The 19569-nt window shown below is 44.5% G+C and overlaps 1 protein-coding gene across 1 annotated transcript in view; it reads right to left on the minus strand.

The window, feature by feature from the left end:
- Positions 1-1805: 1805 nt before the first annotated feature.
- Positions 1806-19569, minus strand: part of swt1 (SWT1 RNA endoribonuclease homolog) — a 90970-nt gene continuing 73206 nt past the window's right edge. Inside the window, exon 17 of the mRNA XM_056276324.1 lies at positions 1806-2686. Coding sequence (XP_056132299.1) covers positions 2536-2686 — 151 coding nt within the window. The 3' untranslated portion in view covers positions 1806-2535. The remainder of the gene's footprint in view (positions 2687-19569) is intronic.

A 19569-nucleotide genomic window follows, 5' to 3' on the forward strand; every position in this document is an offset into this window, starting at 1 on the left:
CTGCTCTGCTTTGCTCCTTGTGGCAGGTAATTACAGCCTGCCCTGGTTACAGCTGCCTAAGCTTCCACCGTTGGCAGTTTTTTCCACGGGGAGGCTACATCAATACACCAACGTTTTTTTTGTTTTTTTTTAACCAGCTCTCCTGAGTGTCTATTTTGGAAGGGATTACGCTACACTAGCAGAGACATGATCAGGAGCGGAGGACGGAAGTCATCTTCCACTGTATGAGCTTTGAGCTGCGCTGGGTGCATCTGTCCGACCTGGTGCTCCCTGTCCGTGAAACTTGCCACACCCCCGTCTCGTGCTCTATACCACTTTCAACCCATTCACAAAGTAGCTTCCAGTAATCTGTCGACAGATCTGTCAATCATGGCAGAGCTGCTGGAATATGGGCCATGGGCTAAATGAGGACTTTGGACTGCAGGGACACTTCCTATCCGCCTGAAGTTTTTTGCTTTGATCTGGCCATGTCAGTTCATGTCTTGTTCAGCATAATGACAACACACCCTTTCCAACCGATGCGACAACCATGTATCCTGCACACGCTTTCCAACAGGTTTTGTTGCTTTCCTCACGGGCATTGCCAGAGGGCACAATGTGCTGACAGAAATAAAAGGCTGGTGAAATGGTCAGTCTCAAGAAAGAAATACATCTTTTGGGCTAAATGAGGGGGGGGGGCAACCACAGTTGACACCTTTTTATGTCTTTTTTTCTCTGCTTGGAGATAAGCATTAGTGCACAAAATGAACACAAGTGTGATTCTGTCAGCAGTGGAGAGAGAAGGGGGAGCAGTGATGATTAAGGCTTGGTCCCCTGAAAATGAAAATCGAAGAAGAGTCAATGCTGCTCAACCTCAGCCAAACACTAGGCAGATGATGGATTATTGACTTCTGGGTGGGCCTTGAAATGACCCCCCCAATCCTTTGATCAGATTTTTGGTGTCTGTATTGCTGTCTCTCAAAGATTCTGTAATTTAGGAATCCTGCTCACAACTTTTTGATGAATTTCTTCCAACTTTAAAAACACAACTTAGAAGATTTCTTTTAGGAGATGATCCAACAAAGACAACACGCAGTGTTATTTCAGTCCATCTATCACACCTGAACAAATAACATGTCCACCCCGAGCTGAATCCACTCAACCGCCACCTACTTTGACAATCTAATGACAGAGAGGAAGTTCAGGGAGTTCTGGATGCGTCTGGCCCTCGTGAGCTGTCTTGACCTCCTGTCCCGCAGGTGCCCCCCCCCCACCTCCCAACCAAGGAGCACTGTGACATGCAGACACCGGAGCCTGCCTGCATATCGGCATCAGCAGGCGTAATCTCAGCCTGCTTGCTGGCGTCGCCTCGGCCTTAATCCACCTGGTCACCTCATGCACACATGTACACACATGCACGCACAGTTTGAAAATCCCCAGTTGGGAGCAGAGCACACGGTGCAGGGCTGAGCGTACGACCCATTGAAGTATTCAAATGCCCCCCCTGCCGAATGGGCACCGGGGTAGCCTTACTAGCCGAGCTGACCAGGAGCAAAGCAAATGTTTTGAGGTGGGGTTTTGAATTTATACGCTTTAAGTTGTGTGGGGTGGCCTGGTTGGACAGAAACCCGTGTCAAATCTCTCAGGGTCTACGTTTCAATACCTAGACCCTGACATTAGCGTAAACCAGTGGTGCAGAAGGGGAATTGCTGCAAAAACTTTTTAATATACTTTTATGGAAATATTCTTTCATACATTATTTGAGAAATAATTAAAAATATATTATATATAAATCAAAATAATTCACATTCATATGTCGGTGAAAAAACACCCAAAAATCAACATGTTGGTCAAACATGAAAAGGTACAACAAAAATGTTCTGAGATAGAAAATGACCATCAAAGCATTTCAGGGCCTATTTGGCCTGTAAACCAGGATCACAAACCTTATGAGCAGCACACTGCAATGAGGAGACAGGAGCTGGGTTAGGTCACCTCAGTTTCACTTGTCTCTCACTAACTGGTGAGGATAAGGGAAGAAGTTGTTTTGCTCCACTATTGGCTGGATGTCAGTAACACGTCGTCATAGTGGAGTAGCTGATGAAGAGCAGAGGTTACTGGGTGACAGTAAAACCGCCTCGTGTTTTAAGCAAGCACATTATCCCACATTATACTGGTAACATATGATAGTTATAAGGTCCTGAAACAGCAGAAAAACCCAGGTAGCTTATTTTGTCACCTGCCATACAAAACAAGGGAGGGTATTGTATATGAGAAACTAAGGAGGTTCCCCTGACGGTGAGATGGAGATAGAGTGGGAAACACCTAACACACAAAACAGACCTCTGTCAATAAACAGAAGGACATAAAGAAATTAACCACTACTGTTCTGAAGAATGAAGAACCCCCAAAACCACTTAACAAAGAATCAGAAGGACAATGTCTTTATGCAAAGAAACACTTTTATACAATAAAAATAAAATTTGAAAAACAATACAGCAAGCTCTGTATCTAGCAGTTTCGACTTCAAGTAAAACAGGCCAACTTTTTCAAGGCTTATGGTTGGTTGGTGTGGTTTAAACTTCCTTGATTCTGGTCCAGTCCCTGCCAGTTGCAGCGAGCAGAGCGTCGGCTCATTTCATCAAGACAGCGATCCAGGCCTGCTTTGAGCTCTGTCAGCTGGCCCCCTCCCACTCTCAGCTTCTCCCTAGGAAATGAAAGTGTGCGCGTACGCACGCACGCACGCACACACCACACACACACACACACACACACACACACACACACACACACACACACACACACACACACACACACACACACACACACACACACACACATCTCAGTTCCTTCAAGGGGAACACACACAAGTCACTGTGTGCACATCCAAACCTGAGTAGTACAGGTGCTGAATGAAAAAACAAGGACAGTGTAACTTCTTTGCTTTACCATAATTAAATTCATATCAGTCCCCCAGTGTGCTGGCTACAGGAGAATGATGCCTCGTGATGCATTTGATTGCATGTGCATGTGTCTGCAGCTAATCTCGCAAACTACTGGACCTATCAGCCCTTTTTTTATGACTGTATGATGAACAACCTCTTGTAGTTGCAGTGATTCATAACCTTCGAAAAATGTTTGTTCTCGCTACCGCCGCTCCCTCTGCATTCATTCTCTAGCTCACTCGACTAATGCTGCTTTCCATCGCTGCCCAATCTAAGTCAACCGTGTGCATGTGTGACTCACATTTATGGTTGACTCGGATCAGGCAGTGACATAATCAAAAGTTATTAAAAGAATTTTGATAATCCAAAAAAAGTTATAAAAGGAACAATTTCCTCTAGGTCGCAGTAAAAACAGGAAGCATTGCACATTCTTCTCGCTGCCTGATCTGAGTCAGCCATAAATGTGAGTCACACATGCACGAGTGTTCACGGTTTCCTGTGGAAATTGCAGGAAAGTAGAGATGGACAAATTCTCATTGACTACACAAACGCATGTGTCATTTATTCTTCCGTACAAAATCACAATGCGAGCACCATGGCGCTACTCCAACCATCCTCGTCCTAGCTCCACCCTGTCAACCCAGAAACCCTTTCTTAAAGGGCCCATGTCTACCGAACCAGAACATCAACCAATTATGGTGAACTGTGCCCATATAGTCCGCTACATACGTCCCCCCAGAATTCACAATAATGAAAAAAAAGTCAGCGTGGAGGGGGGTGGATGGCCCGGCCGCAATGGCTTCACCGAACAGGTGTGGAGGCCGGGGTGCCTACAGGAGGGGCCTTAAGGACCCTGCGGCGGTGTGGGGGTAGGGCGGGGGGTGGAGGAACCTTAGGGGCCTTGTTGGGAGCAGAGTAGGAGGGCGCCCCCGCCGTGGGGGCTGGGCAAGTCCTACAGGTCCGTCCAAGTCCAGGTGAGCCAGTTTGAGGCGATCCACTGAAATGTGCTCTGGCTTGTTACCGACTTCCACGACAAAGTGCTTGTTCCCGGTCTCCAGGACACAGAACAGCCCATCGTAGGGGGGCTGCAGGGGTCCACGGTGGGCGTCGTGGTGGATTAAAACGTATTCTGCCGACTGCAGACTTGCGAGACTGTGGGAGGCCGTGTTGCGAAGTGGGGACCGGTGTGAAAGCTCTGGCGGTATCCAGCTGCGTGGTCCGTTGATAGGCTGAAGGGGAGCTGTGGTGTTGGGGACAAAATCCCCTGGGACCCGCAGCAGCTGTCCGTAAACCAGTTCAGTGGCTGAGGACTGGAGGTAGGGGTGGTCCTGGGGCCCAGCATGACCCACGGGAGCCTGTCGACCCAGCTACTATCCTTGAGGCTGGCCTTAAGAGCAGCCTTCATACAGCGATGAAACTGCTTGCACAACCCATTGGCCTGCAGGTGGTATGTGGTGGTGCGGTGGAGCTTCAATGCTCTCTGCGACTACGTTCCAGAGCTCAGACGTAAAGTGTGAGCCCCTGTCCAAGGAGAGGTCAGATGGGGTGCCGAACCACGCAACCCAGGTCCCGATGAACACCCGTGCTATGTCGGTGGATGTCGTCGATGACAGTGGCTCATGGTGGACAGGACCACTCGATGGAATGGTCCTGTCCACCATGGTGAGGAGGTAAGTAAAACCGTGGGAGAGGGGTAGGGGCCCCACTAGGTCCACGTTTACATGGTTGAACCTCCTTTCAGGCACCAGGAACTGTGCCAGGGGGGCTCTGGTGTGGCAGTGCACTATAGAGCGCTGACACTCCACACAGGTGTCAGCCCAGTCTCTCACGTCTTTTTTGAGCCCGTGCCAGACGAACTTGGCTGCCACTAGTCTTTGAGATGGCTTTTTGCCAGGGTAGGAGAGGCCATGGACAGTGACGAAAACATGCCGCCTCCAGCCAGTGGGAATGATGGGCTTGGGCCAACCCGTGGAGACGTCACACAGGAGCGTGGTGCCAGCATCGTCGAAAGCCACGTCCTCTAACTGCAGCCCTGTGACAGCCGTCCTGAAAGCCTGCACATCTGGGTCGGCGGCCTGGTCAGCTGCCATGCAGGCTTTTTTCAAGTGACCGAGTGGAGCAGGAAATGGATGATATGGAGCTGGCATGCTCTGCAAATTTCATGACTGCAGGCGGGCTCCTTTCGGACTATCAGGTGGAGGATATTGTGGAGCAAGACTACAGCCTTTCTGGAGATGAGTAGCAAGAGTTGCAGGTGAATCAGGCTACCTCTGGGGCTCCAGAGGTTAGCCAGGACATTACGTATAACTCTTGTCAGACTGTTTCGCCAGGCTGCTAGAAAGCTGGAGGTGGTGAAGGGCAGTCCACCTCCAGCATAAACAAACAAACAAACATAAACAAACAAGGTCTGCGGGGTTTTCCTTCCCTCAGCGTTGACCACAACCAGAATTTCCTCACCGAATTGACATCTACCTGGGACAAGCCACAGTCTACTTGCACTGCTGTGCCTGGATATGCACAGTTCCTGGACCTGGATGGGGTTGATAAGACAGACTTGGTCAACCCCCCTCCCATGAAGCCATTCTTGGCTTCCTACCTCCCACCCTCCCAAAACATCGGGCTCGTGGGTCTAGGGGTCCTGCCTTCTAAACCATGCCGTTTTCCTCCACTCAGCTGGGCAAAGTTTAGAGGGTGCAGGCTGGTACTGCCAGGGATTTGAGTTCTGTTACACTCCTTCAAACTTACCAAGCTATGTGTCTGGTAAAGCTGCGATCAAAACTACCTGCAGGCAGCCCCCTGTGTCCGCTGCTGGATAAAATCAGTTCAGCGTCCGACTACATGGTGCGCATGTCAAGGTGCATGGCACTGTCGCTGTAGCTTAGCAAGCACAACGATGGTAGCACAATGACATCTGTGGTTTACACTCTTGGACATGACTGACAGAGACAAGGCAGCACACCTGGATGAGCGCATTTCGATGGAGGTTTTGTTTGGCCAGTCACTTCAGTCCATTCAGGCCACGTTTGAGCGCAGGAAGCTGCAGGCGGAGGCACTACAGAGCGCACTACCTAGGAGGGAGTTTAGACAAAAGCCACCAACCGGCGCATTCCAATAAGCCTTGTTACCTCCCCCTCAAGAAAATGGCCCAAGTGGCTGCGCCCAGGATGCCCTCTTCAAAGCAGCTGGTGAAATTTGCACCGCACAACTCTTGTAGCCAAGGACCTCCTCATAGCCTGATGAAGGACACTGCGGTGAGATGGAAGAAACCGGCTATCTCCTAGCTATGGAGGACAGCAAAAGGAGGCAGTTATGGATTGGAGATGACACTAACCCCCATCTTGTGCCAATCAAGAGGCTGCGTCCTCTTTCTTTTCAGGGGTCAAGCCCAAATTGGTCATGTTCTCCCACAATGTCTCCCAAGCACACTCGGTTTGCACCCAATACACTGTTGTTTGCCCAGGAGTGATATTGCATCTGCAGATTTTGGGCTTTTCCATCAATCCGAAAAAGACGGATGTATAATGGTAACCGATGTTTAATGGTAACCAAGTAGTGTATGGCAGTTTGTTATCTTGGCGAGAACCATGCCTACTACTACAAGGGGTCCTTATAGGTGGAGTCCTTTACCGCAAAGTTGTGACCATGGATGCCTCGTTAAAGGGCTGGGAGGCCATTTGCAGAACAGTAACAATGAAGGGAGAGTGGTCACCAGTGGAAAGCAAGTGCCATATAAATTACTTGGAGCCTGTAGCTGTGTTTCTAGCTCTACAGCACGTTTAGTCTGTTCTGGTGGGTCACCATGTTCTGATCAAAACAGACAACACAACAGTGGTGTCATACATAAACAGACCAAGGGGCACTTGCTCTCGCTTCCTACTTCAATTGTCTCACTCTCTGCTGGTATGGAGCAGTGTGCATCTTTTGTCGATCATATCAGCACATGTTCTTGGTAACCTCAATCGAGGTGTGGACCTCTTCTCCAGAGGAGGACCTCTGGTCAGAGAATGGCGACTTCACCCCAGGATGGTGGCACAGATATGGGATTGGTTTGGCAGGGCTGGCATAGATCTCTTCACCTTCGTCTTTTCACCCTCTGGCCATACGGTTTATTAATTGTGTACGGCAGTAGAAAACGGTTGTGTAGTTCTTGATGCTCTGTGTGAGCAACCTTTTGAACCCTTGGAGTCAGTTGACAAAGTTTATCTCATATATGACAGCTTTACTTTTAGAGTTGGTGTCGGCTAAATGGTTAGGGGATCTCCATGCTTTGACAACACATCCAACATGTCTGGTTTTTGCACCAGGGGATACTAAGCTGATGGTACGCCCAAATACAGCATATATTGCTTAAGTCATGTCTATGTCATACAGTTCATTGGTGTTTCAGTTAAGTCCGCTGTCTCTGCCTCCTTTCGCCTCAGAGGAGCACAGAAGTTTGCATACGTTGTGTCCTGTGAAGGCTTTACAAAGGCGAGGGCTTGAGTTTAACTGGGAGACTGCGAGCACCCTCCACCAGAGGAACAATTTCATCTTGGGCCTTGTTTAAGGGCTTGTCTATCAAGGACATTTATGCAGCAGCTAGCTAGCTGGGCTTCTCCACACACTTTAGTGGTTTTATCATTTAAATGTAGTGGCCCCTTCAGTGGCTCACTCTGTGTTCTTTGCTGGGTCTACTTTACTTTGAACTCTGCGGGACATGAATATACGTCAATATGTGTTGCACCAAGTGAATCGACTGAAAGGGAATGTAGGATTATGAATATAACCACTGTTCCCTGAAGGAGAGGAATGAGGTACAACACTGATTCGCCCCGCTTCACCAGGAGAGCTCGGTGAAAAGTGGTGTGTCGAACTGAGGGATGTTGCTGGTGACAATTCTTTATAGCCTAGGGGTGGGACCAGGCCACCATGCGTCACTAAGCATCATTTGCCTTTCAGGTGTGAATAGAAGCGTTTTCAGTCAGACTTAAGAGGGCATTATATCTCATATGATATGTGTTGTATCTCATTCTTCTCTTTCAGGGAACAGTGGTTATATTCATAACCCTACGTTTTTCTGTCCGTGTGTGTGTGTATCTGTCTGCTGCTAATCTTGCATACTACTGGGCCTGTCAACCTAATAAATTTTGTGCACATTTATGACTGTATGATCAAGGGCCTCTCGTGGTGATTCAAAACCTTTGAAAAACCTGTTTTACACTGCAATTGAGTGCTAACCCCTCAGCTGGTTTTTCACCCAAGTCACCAGAGAAGGGGAGATATGCAGGCACTGCCTCTGTGTTTACCCGTCTGCCAATAGGTGAAAAAAGGGATGGCTTGTTGCCAAGTCTGAGCACTGGAGAAGGGGAGATATGCATGGCGGGGATCTGCACCCTACTGACTGTAGCCTTCGCTATGCATTTTGTCTGCCACTGGACACAAACGCTTTACGGCACACATAAGAATAGCTATTTTAATTAACCTCGTTTGTGAACATAGCTCCTCTCCTTCCACGATGGCCTTTTGTGCTACATCTTGTGAACAAATGCATGGACTTATTACCATGCCAGGAGGAAAAAAAGCCACACAGTTGTCTTTTCAACTGATGTGAAAGACTGACGCAAAAGACATTACCAAAATTCAAAAAGATACCCAGTGCTGCTTTAAGAAATTAGCAACACACTGGAATTAAAGCGCCCTCACTTAGCGTTTATTAGCAATAGTCTTCATTTAACATACACACATGCCCACACTCTCTCTCTCTCACACACACACACACACACACACACACACACACACACACACACACACACACACACACACACACACACACACACACACACACACACACACAGTGCCTCTTCCCCTAGACATCCACAAAAGAAAATCCAGTGAAATTTTGTAACTGTTTGGCTTTTGCACTGAACAACAAAAGGGACTTGGAAAAGACAGGTCATTGCATGAATATTCTATTCATGAATTAAGTTCTGTATCGAGAAGACACCAGAGACAAAAGAACCTCTGTTTACAGGCCTCCAGACAAAGGCACGGGTCAGAACAGCAACTATTTATGGCTATCTCTCTCCAACTGGATTACACACGTTCCAGTTTAAACGCCACTGTACTCAGACACAGACATGCAAGGACCCGCTGCATGAGCACACATGTAAACAATGCCACAAGTCCAGTTTTCAGTTTGAAAAATCATACTCGTGCACATGCACACAAGCATGCACATGCGCACACGCACGCACGCACACACGCACACACACACACACACACACACACACACACACAAAACCGGTGGGTCTCCGAGGTCTTGGCAACAGCTGCTTGGCAACATAGACAGTGAGGACGCTTGTTACTTGTTTGTTTCCTCCTCTGCTTTTGTTTCGATTGGAACATTATGCAACTGCAGGGAAGAAAAAAACCAAGGGAGGAAGGAAGAAATCTGTCACACACTGACGTACCTTCCTCTCCTTCTCCTTCTGTCCCACCTCCCCTGGCATGTGGACATGGGTTTTTTTTGTGTTTATGTAAGTTGTTGAGATGACACGTTGTGTTAGGGACTGTTAGCTCTCGCCTGTTTTAAGCTACTCCCACAATATTACAGCCTGTCACATCTCATCTGGGCTCCGCAAAGGGATGTGGTAAATGTGGGCAAGGCCTCTTGTCATTTGCGTATGACAACTGTGGACTTGTCACAGTACGACACACACATGCACATACACAGGGCTCTGTTTAAATGGCACAAAAGCACCTGTACACACAAACTGTGCACAGGGTGATGTGATCACTGACTTTAGGGGGAAAAAAATCAGACAGAAGCAAAGAGAGAAAGTAGATAGAGAGAGAGAGACAGAGACAGGGGAAGCAAGAGAGAGAGAGAGAGAGAGAGAGAGAGAGAGAGAGAGGGAGAGAGAGAGAAGAGAGATTTGTGTCCTTCCCCTTGGTATACATATACAGTGGCTTCAGAAAGTATTAAGATCCTTTCACTTGTTGCACGCCTGTTTTTAGAAATGTCTGCAAATTTATTAAAAATCAAAAACTTAAAATTTCTCATTTGGGTAATGGATGGATAGATAAAAGTATTCAGACCCTTAATTCAGTACTTTGTAGAAGCCCTTTGCCAGCAATTATAGCTTCGAGTCAGTTTATCCCATTCTTCCAGGCAGACCTTCTCAAACTCTGTCAGATTGGATGGGAAGCATCTGAGCCGTCATCTTCAGGTCTCTCCACAGATCCTCTATAGGGTTTAAGTCTGGGCTTTGGCTGGGCCACTCAAGGACAGTCAGAGACTTGTCCTGAAGCCATCAAAGTGTTGCCTTGGCTGTATATGTCGTGTCATTGTCGTGCCGAAAGGTCAACCATCGCCTTTCGAAGTTGCCTGCAATCTGGAACAGGTTTTCTTCAAGGACTTCTCTGTATTTGGCTGCATTCATCCTTCCCTAATTTCGGAACAGCCTCCCTGTCCCTGCCACTGAGAAGCACCCCCATAGCATGACGCTGCCACCACCATGCTTCACCATAGATATGGTATTAACCAGGTGATGAGCAGTGCCTGATAATCCAAAGGAGTTGAATCAAGTGCAACTGGACTTGGTATATATCCGTGAAGACGAATCCTTTGAATAACCATGACCTGGATGAATGAGAACATTCACAGACAGCAGTGCCTGATGTTTGCCAGACATAGTGCTTAGAGTTCTGCCCAAAGAGTTCAATTTTTGTCTCATTAGATCAAAGAATCTTTTTCCTCATGTTCTCTGAGTCCTTTAAATGCTGTTTGGCAAACTCAACCAGGCCGTCATATGCCTTTCACTCAAGAGTGGCTTCCATTGGGGCATCCGGGTGGCATGGCAGTGTATTCCGTTGCCTATCAACATGGGGATCGCCAGTTCGAACCCCCGTGTTACCTCCGGCTTGGCTGGGCTTCCCTACAGACACAATTTGCCATGTCTGCGGGTGGGAAGCCGGATGTGGGTATGTGTCCTGGTCGCTGCACTAGCACCTGCCCTGGTCGGTCAGGGCGCCTGTTCAGGGAGGAGGGGGAACTGGGGGGAATCGCGTGATCCTCCCACACGCTACGTCCCCCTGGCGAAACTCCTCACTGTCAGGTGAAATGAAGCGACTGGCAACTCCACATGTATTGGAGGAGGCATGTGGTAGTCTGCAGCCTTCCCCGGATTGGCAGAGGGGGTGGAGCAGCGACCAGGATGACTTGGAAGAGTGGGGTAAGTGGCTGGATACAACTGGGGAGAAAAGGGGGGGGGATCCTAAAAAACTAAACGAAAATTTAAAAAAAGAGTGGCTTCCATCTAGCCACTCTACCATAAAGGCCTGATCACCTCCCTGACCAAGGCCCTTCTTGCCCGGTTACTCAGTTTGGCCAGAAGGCCAACTCTAGGATGATTCCCGGTGGTTCCAAATTTCTTCCATTTCACAATTATTGAGGCCACTGTGCTCCTGGGAACACTCAAAGCTTTAGAAATTGTTTCATACCCTTGCCTCGCCACGATATTAGAGGCCTACAGAGACTTTCTTGGACTTCATGGCCAGGATTTTGGCCTGACATGCAGTGTGAATTGTGGGACCTTATATAAAATAGGGCTGCCAAACTTGGCGAAAAATTACATTCGATTATTCCTTCTAAAAAAAACACAGGTTTGAACCCATTCAAATATATTTTTGTGCATTATGCCTATAAGAGGGCAAACCAATACTAGAGCCATACCTACTTCTATAGGTATATTTATTTCAAGGTAAACATGTCTTTTAAAAGATCTACATACCAATACATTACAAAATAAACAAATAAAATAATGTCCTATACTGTACTAAACTTAATTTAAAGACCATAGACCATCACTCCCTCTACGCTGTGGTTGGTGCTAGAGAGAGAAATGAGAACGCGCTGTCTCTTGGAGCGAAATGAATGATTCGTAATTGATGTGTTATTCGATAGACTAATTTTTATACAGATTAGGTAATATTCATACTGGTTTAAATGAACGATTTGATAGTATTTTTCCATCTCTGCTGAGCAAGAGTTTTGTGCCAAAGGAATTAAAAGTCCCGACTCCTGTCCCAAATATAGGTCGGTTGTATTCAATGATCGCTAACTGAAGCTTACTGTTAATTGAAGCTTACTAATGAAGCTAACTGAAGCTTACTAATGAAGCTAACTGAAGCTTACTAATGAAGCTAACCGCTTATACGACTTTATCTCGAGCTTCCACAATTTTTCAGTTTTCTGACCAAAATAAACGGGGCTTTTTAGATTTTGGAGTGAAACTCATTATCTCTGCGGCCAGGTTGGGTTGTGAACTCTCTGCCATCTTTACTACATGGTTGTTGTTGAATTATTCACTTGTTTCAGCTTGACCTAAATGTAATTTTCAACCAATGAAAGTGACGTTGTGTGAGTCCTGTCCATCATGCAGCGTATTCAGTGCAGCGGCCAAGGCCCTTGTGAGAATTCATGGTAGTGCCCCCCCCCCCCCACAAACCAATATTAATTTTCACACTCGAACATCTGTTTTTTCTTTTTCTTAACAATTCGGCTATATATTCGAATTTGGAATATTCATTGACAGCTGTAATATACGCAGGTGTTTGCCTTTCTAAACTGTGTCCATGCGTTTCTAAACTATGTCCAATCAACTAAATTTGCCACAGGTGGACTCTAATCGAGTTCTAGACACATCAAGGATTCTTAATACATTTGGAAAAATTTCTAAAAACGTCTTCATTTTATCATTGTGGGTTATTGAGGCTGATGGGCAAAAATGGCAATTTTTTCCCATTTGAAATTAAATCTACAACACAATTAAGTGTGCAAAAAGTGAAGGGGCCTGAATACTTTCTGAAGCCACTGTATAATGCACTTTATGTCCTTGGCTGGGTAACTAACTCCAACCAAATCTTTCAAGAGCACAATAATGATTTACTAAATGGCAAATATTTTAACACAGGGTCACATAATATGTATGGTACAATGACATCACAGTGTGGCTTGTCTGTTACTCAAACAACTACTGTGTTTGGCGGAAGGTCTCCAATTTGAATTCTCCTACCCAAGAAGGACACAGCTTCTGCAGCTACTTGGTCTGCTGTATCTGTTTGGAAAGGATAAACACTGTGATTAGTGGAACTAGAAAGTGATTTGTTTGGGGATTCATTTTGAAAAGACACATCATTGAATACTTCCTGATGGAAGAATCTTTGAGGAAAAGTGAGAATCTAATCTGTCCAAAATTTCCCATTGAGCTGGGCAAAACATCCATGCAAAAGCAGCTGTACAAACCTCGAGGATTACGTAAGTTATGAAAGGCAAGACTTCAGCACAAATCCTTAACATTACTCTCACACTGAATTCGGATCTTTCAGTATAAAAGAGCTTTATGAGAAAATACACACAAATTCTCTCCTTCTAACCCAGAAAAGGTAGGTATCAAGGGGCATGTTAAGGTAAGCCCAGACAGGGGTGAGACATTCCACACCTTCATAACTGTAGGCAATCTAACGTGGTCAAAGTGTGCACCACTTGAAGAATCATCATCTAATTTCTACATTTCCAGTTTTCATTTAGCACTATTTGATTAATAAGTAAAGGTCATATCTGTGAAAATTTGGCTTTAACTAAACCTAATCACACATCTTTCCATGTTAACCAAAATTGTAATTACATTTTCATTAAGATTTCATTAAAATTTTCATTTTCTATTAAACTCCCACAATTCTCTGGTAATTCTAATATTTGGAAAAAGAACTATACATTTAGTCACACACAGTCAACTTTATCTATATAGTCCTGAATCACATCAACAATTCAAAGGGCTTTCATGCCACATGCAAGCGAGGAAGATAAAGTTATCGCTAGACCCTCGGTTTGGATGAGGAAGAGCTCCACAGCAACACCTTAGAAATATGCAGTACAAATATGGTGTGTGGTTGTAGACATTCTGTACTTGCTAAAGAAATTAGATGCCACAACACTATTCAAACAGGGTATGCATGATTTCAACCCAACAACACATTAGTGAGTGAGATGTATAATAACACAGAACTGACACTAGTCATTCCTCTCTGAAGTACTCTACATGCCAGCATAGACGTCCAATGAATGTTGTTCAAGCTCTATTTCTATCAGTTGCTCTCTGGAAGGAAAACCAGTCCACCTTTAAACTAACTCGTTTCTCATAATGCTGCCGATTAAGAAAAAACAAAACAAAACAATAACAACCTCCTGACAGGGGAGCGAACTACAATTAGGATTCTGTCAGTGTGTACTCATTCAGTGGTAATTATATTTTTTGCAATTTAAAACTTAAAAAAATGGCTTGCATTAAACTAAAGTTCTAGTCAATACAAATAAGGTAACACGGAGGTAACGCGGAGATTCGAACTGCGGACCCCCATGTTGGTAGGCAATGGAATGGACCACTACACTACCCGGGCGCCCCCACCAAATTATTCTTTTCTACAATTAAAAATGTTTTCCCTCATTTTCTGAGTAGAACCGAGTTTTAGCATGTGCCTTTAAACACATTCCCAAGGTCACCAGTATTCATTGTTTAATCAGGAAAGCCAGTTAATGACGACTAATGGTAAAATCTGATAACAGGGTAGCAGTGGCTAATTTGCAGCTAGTTTGGGGAACAAGGGCAGTCTGAATAAACTACACAGTAGTCAAACAACAACGTCGGAAAAATACTGATTTATAATTGCAAGGTCACTGCAGGATACTGGTTTATTAGTTTGCATGTAACTTGGCCCAATAAAGACTGTTTACCAGAAGGAAACAATCTCTTGAATTTTTTTTTGTTGCTTCATTTATGGTTCGTTGAATTCACTTTGAATAAAGAAATTTCTTCGGAGGAGTTTAACGTCAAAAGTCAAATAATAATAATTAAAAAAAACTGCCATAAGACATTTCTCATTACCAACCTGGAGGCAAATAAGTAAGAGTCACAAGCCACAAATTAGTAAACTCATCTCATCACAGTACATTTTTAATTGACTGTACTGGAAATCAAATGACTCCAAGGCCTTGGTCCCACTTCCACCTCTCACCATATCAGCCCCATAGGCTGATAATAAGAGCAGAACAGTATCTCCCCTCCAGTCTCTCTGAATGGAATGCGGATAAGTACTGTGTAAATAGTATGACATAATCCAATGCCTGTAAGGGCCGACCGCTCTTGATAGGGTGCTGGTGTTTAAGGTTGTAATGTGTGTAAGAGTGAATTATGTAAGTGAAAAGATAAGCAGACTAAACACTGATGGACACATGAATGCAATCTCACACACAAACAGACGCATAATGCTAGCTAGATGGAAAAGGGAAAGGACATGTATGCTACCTGAGCTGTAACCTAAGGTCAACTAAGGCATTCAGTGTTACCTGTGGCTGAAAACAGCTATAGCTCTATCCTGGCCCCAACCCACCAGTAACCTGCCCGGAGGCATCATGACATACCCACTGTAACAAGAACATTACACAAAACACACACACATGCACACGCACGCACAGTCAAACTGACAGACTCACAAATGGGAACATACAGCACCACAGATGTGTACAAACCATTTTACTAAAAAGGGTTTAACTCTCAAAAAAATCCATGTTACCAAACTGGCATAGGACTAATCTACCTATGTTGGGCAGATCTATTTAATAATTTTAATCTAAGGTAGGAAAAAAAAGTTTCGTCAAGTCTCGTCTGTTTGTAGTGTTGTTTCCATATAAGGAAACCAGCTACATTGAACTGGCCTTTGCATATGTCACCATTTTTACAGTTCTGTAGCAATAACTCAAAAGATTAAATCATTGAAAAATAATAAAGCTCATGCAACATCAAACCCATCAATCTATTCATTTTGGTTGATCTTGTTGCTGAAGAGAAAACACGTAACACATTGCTAATTTCTCAGGTATTTCACAGACAGTAAGTGGGAAGAGGATGTCATAAAGATTGACATTTAAACACTATTATTAAACACCCGTTATCCTCAAACCTCTGCTGGGAATCCGGGCCTATAAATCAATTTCCAGGAAATTATTCATCCCATCTTTAGGTTTTGGAAACATGACCGGCTGCCAAGACAAGAACTAGCCATTGGTCCCTTGGTATAGCAGAGCTTAGACTGACGTGACCTAAATGACATCAAAGAGCTCAATCAACTTTGCTTTTGCGACTGATGTCGAGAGTAAGAAGCTGATATATACTTGGCAAGAGATTTGGAGATCGGACTCTTGTAGAAGCACCAAACTTTTCACATAATTGCTGCATTTAATCCCAACCCTCAGTAGGAGGTGGTAGTAGACTCCTGCAGCACTTATTCAGGATGGTAACAAGGTGGAGGGCCTCGACTAAGATGATTACTGAAAATCGTTGCGACTGAAATCCGGTCATGATATAAGTATAACTCTCATTATTGTTTAATGAGAGCTATGCGTGAATGAGAGAGAGGACAGTGGAATGGTCAGGATGCAAGGAGTGGAGGTGACAAAGGCATTTGAGTTTAAATACTTGGGGTCAACTGTCCAAAGTAACGGGGAGTGCAGTAGAGAGGTGAAAAAGAGAGTGCAGGCAGGTTGGAGTGGGTGGAGAAGTGTGTCAGGAGTGATTTGCGACAGAAGGGTACCAGCAAGAGTTAAAGGGAAAGTTTACAAGATGGTTGTGAGACCAGCTATGTTATATGGTTTGGAGACAGTGGCACTGACGAAAAGACAGGAGGCGGAGCTGGAGGTGGCAGAGTTGAAGATGCTAAGATTTTCACTGGGAGTAACGAAGAAGGACAGGATTAGGAACGATTATATTAGAGGGACCGCTCAGGTTGGACAGTTTGGAGACAAAGCAAGAGAGGCAAGATTGAGATGGCTTGGACATGTGTGGAGGAGAGATGCTGAGTATATTGGGAGAAGGATGCTGAATATGGAGCTGCCAGGGAAGAGGAAGGCCAAAGAGGAGGTTTATGGATGTGGTGAGGGAAGACATGCAGGTGGCTGGTGTGACAGAGGAAGACGCAGAAGACAGGAAGAAATGGAAACGGATGATCCGCTGTGGCGACCCCTAACGGGAGCAGCCGAAAGTAGTAGTAGTAGATTGTTTAATGAGCGAGCAGGGGATCAAATCTTATAACAATTTTTTAGATAACTCCTCATTTATATTTTTTATACCACGGAACATGTGGGTCTGCCTGTGTGTGGGTCTTTATGTGAGTCTGAGTGTGTGGTGTTCTCTGGCGTTAGACTGCCTGGTGTGGGCATGAGCACAGCAAACAGAAACGGAGCTGCAGGAGAGATAAGGGAACAGAACATATGAGGCACCATGGGAAAATATTGCTATCAATCCTTGTTCACTCTTCACTTCTCTCCAATTTTCTCTCTCTTGCAAACAAACTAACACACAGATGGTTTATGCATTCAACCTTTTAAACACACGCACACACACAGAATGCAACATCAACTATTTCCTTTCTCTAACATATTGCAAGCCCTCCTTCTGTATATATAGAACAGCCCCCTAAAAGTAGAAGAGACGTCAACAACTAAGGTGCAAGAGCATTGTGTATAAATAGTAGTGTTGGACTTTAAAGGGTGACAGTTGACCAAGAGTTAGAAGCTCTGATGAGGGCTTGTTAAAATAACACATTACAGATTTTGCAGTCCAACAGCATGTCGGTGGCGATGACAACAAGCTCTGGAGGACTGTAGGAGCTGTGTGAAAATGTACCGCTTTGTTGAGGAGGAGATTGTTGAGAGAACTAAATTCACATTTTCATGATAAACCAACTTTTGATGCTGTGATACATAAAAACACACAAAAGTTGTTAGTACACATGTATAGAAGTATCACACCCATGAATGACCCATTTGAATTTGCCTCTTTATGACCTCAGCGCTGTGGTTTTAGATGTTCCTTTTGATTGTCCATTGCTGAATAAAACCCTACCCCAGCCAGATTTGTTAGGTAGGCATCTCATGCCATTTGCTGAGTTACACATTTTAAGCCAACACATCCCAACAGAGGAGAAAGAAGTGTCCTCAGTCATTCTGCCACTACCTTTTGTTCTTTTATGAGTGCCTTTTCAATAAATTGGATTCATTATTTCACAGAACTCCTCTGGAAAGTATGGCTGTCACAGTCAATTCCGTGTCAATGCATGACACTGTATGCCCCAGAACAGGCATCCCTCTAGACTTACATAGCACATGACATCATACCACCGCAATGGGCACAGAGATAAAACATTCAATACCAAGGATATTAAGTGCTAAAGTGCTATTCACTGAATATAACATTAAATGCAGTGAATACAAAATTAACCGCCACAACATAATCAGCTCACCTAAATCTCTATGGTGAGTGGTCAGCGTAAAAGCAGGAATAAAGTCCCAGACTGATTTCTGCAAGGCTATTCTGAGAAAGGAAGCAACAGATGTTGCTCTGTCCAATACTTGATGAAACAGCTATTTCCATTCATTGTGGATAATTTTCCATCAAAATTACAGCTAAATCACAATGTTAATAGTGTGGCAAAAGTCTCCAGTAATTCCCTCTGATAGTGACATTAAAAACAAAGACAACAACTGCAGTAAAATATATAGATTAACAACAACAGTTATAATAATAATAATATTAATAATAATAATAATGGTTGGATAATAATAAAACACTCACCTCTTTTAAGGGAACCATAAATGAATGAATGGATGAATGACTGGGCTGTGAAATCAACTACCCCCCTGAAGAACAGAACAATCATTGCATTGCTTGTGATGAGTCGATCTGTTCTCCTGGGGTTATAAAATCATTAAGAATAGTTTCCGAAAGAGTCAAGCAGTAGCATAAAAGGAGGCACATAATGGCCTAGAAATATATAAGCTGTCTGATACAGAGAACTCGTGCTTGTTTCCATAGCAGCAGCTGAGTTCAACCTGCGGTCATAAATACAGCATGCCATTTAACATCAGATTTCCTATCATGATGGACTTGTAATGATGGACTTTCTAAGGATATCTGTGTGCGAGTGTGTGTGAGAGTGTTTGTGAGTGTGTACTACATGTTTATGTGTTTGTGTATGTGTGGTGGTGTTGACCAAGTACATAAAATACATTTAGAATGCAAGACAGGAGGTGCAACACAGCTTAGTTAAAACTATTCGGCAATTACTTGGTATTTTCGTACCCAAAGAACCACGGTGGCATTTGCAGTCTATGACAACCAAGCACTGCTGCCACAGTAACAACAAAGCTATCATGCTCACAATTTTGGATTTATTCAGCAAATACAAAAATCTCGATGAAATGGTCCACAGTATCAAACCACAAATACAGTCAGATGCCTTTTGAGGCATGTTATCGTCTCTCCTGTTGGACCTTTGCCTGCAGAGTCAGGACTGACAACAAAGCTAGCAATTAATTGTATATGACTCAGAACATGAAGCCTAAATTGAAGAGTCAAAGTGTGAATATGAGTGTGGATTCACAGTGTCAACAGCTATCAAAAGTGATGGACTTTTAAACCACATAATTAAAAAAAAAATTATTTCTAGTTTTTCCCCTTATCCCACCCGATTAACCCAATGGCATATGCCCGGAACTCTTGTCGAATAACTCCCCTGGCTCATGTTTCCACAGGAAGGAGCTAGTCGTAAC

The sequence above is a fragment of the Lampris incognitus genome, chromosome 3 (genome assembly GCF_029633865.1).
Source record: "Lampris incognitus isolate fLamInc1 chromosome 3, fLamInc1.hap2, whole genome shotgun sequence".
NCBI lineage: Eukaryota > Metazoa > Chordata > Actinopteri > Lampriformes > Lampridae > Lampris > Lampris incognitus.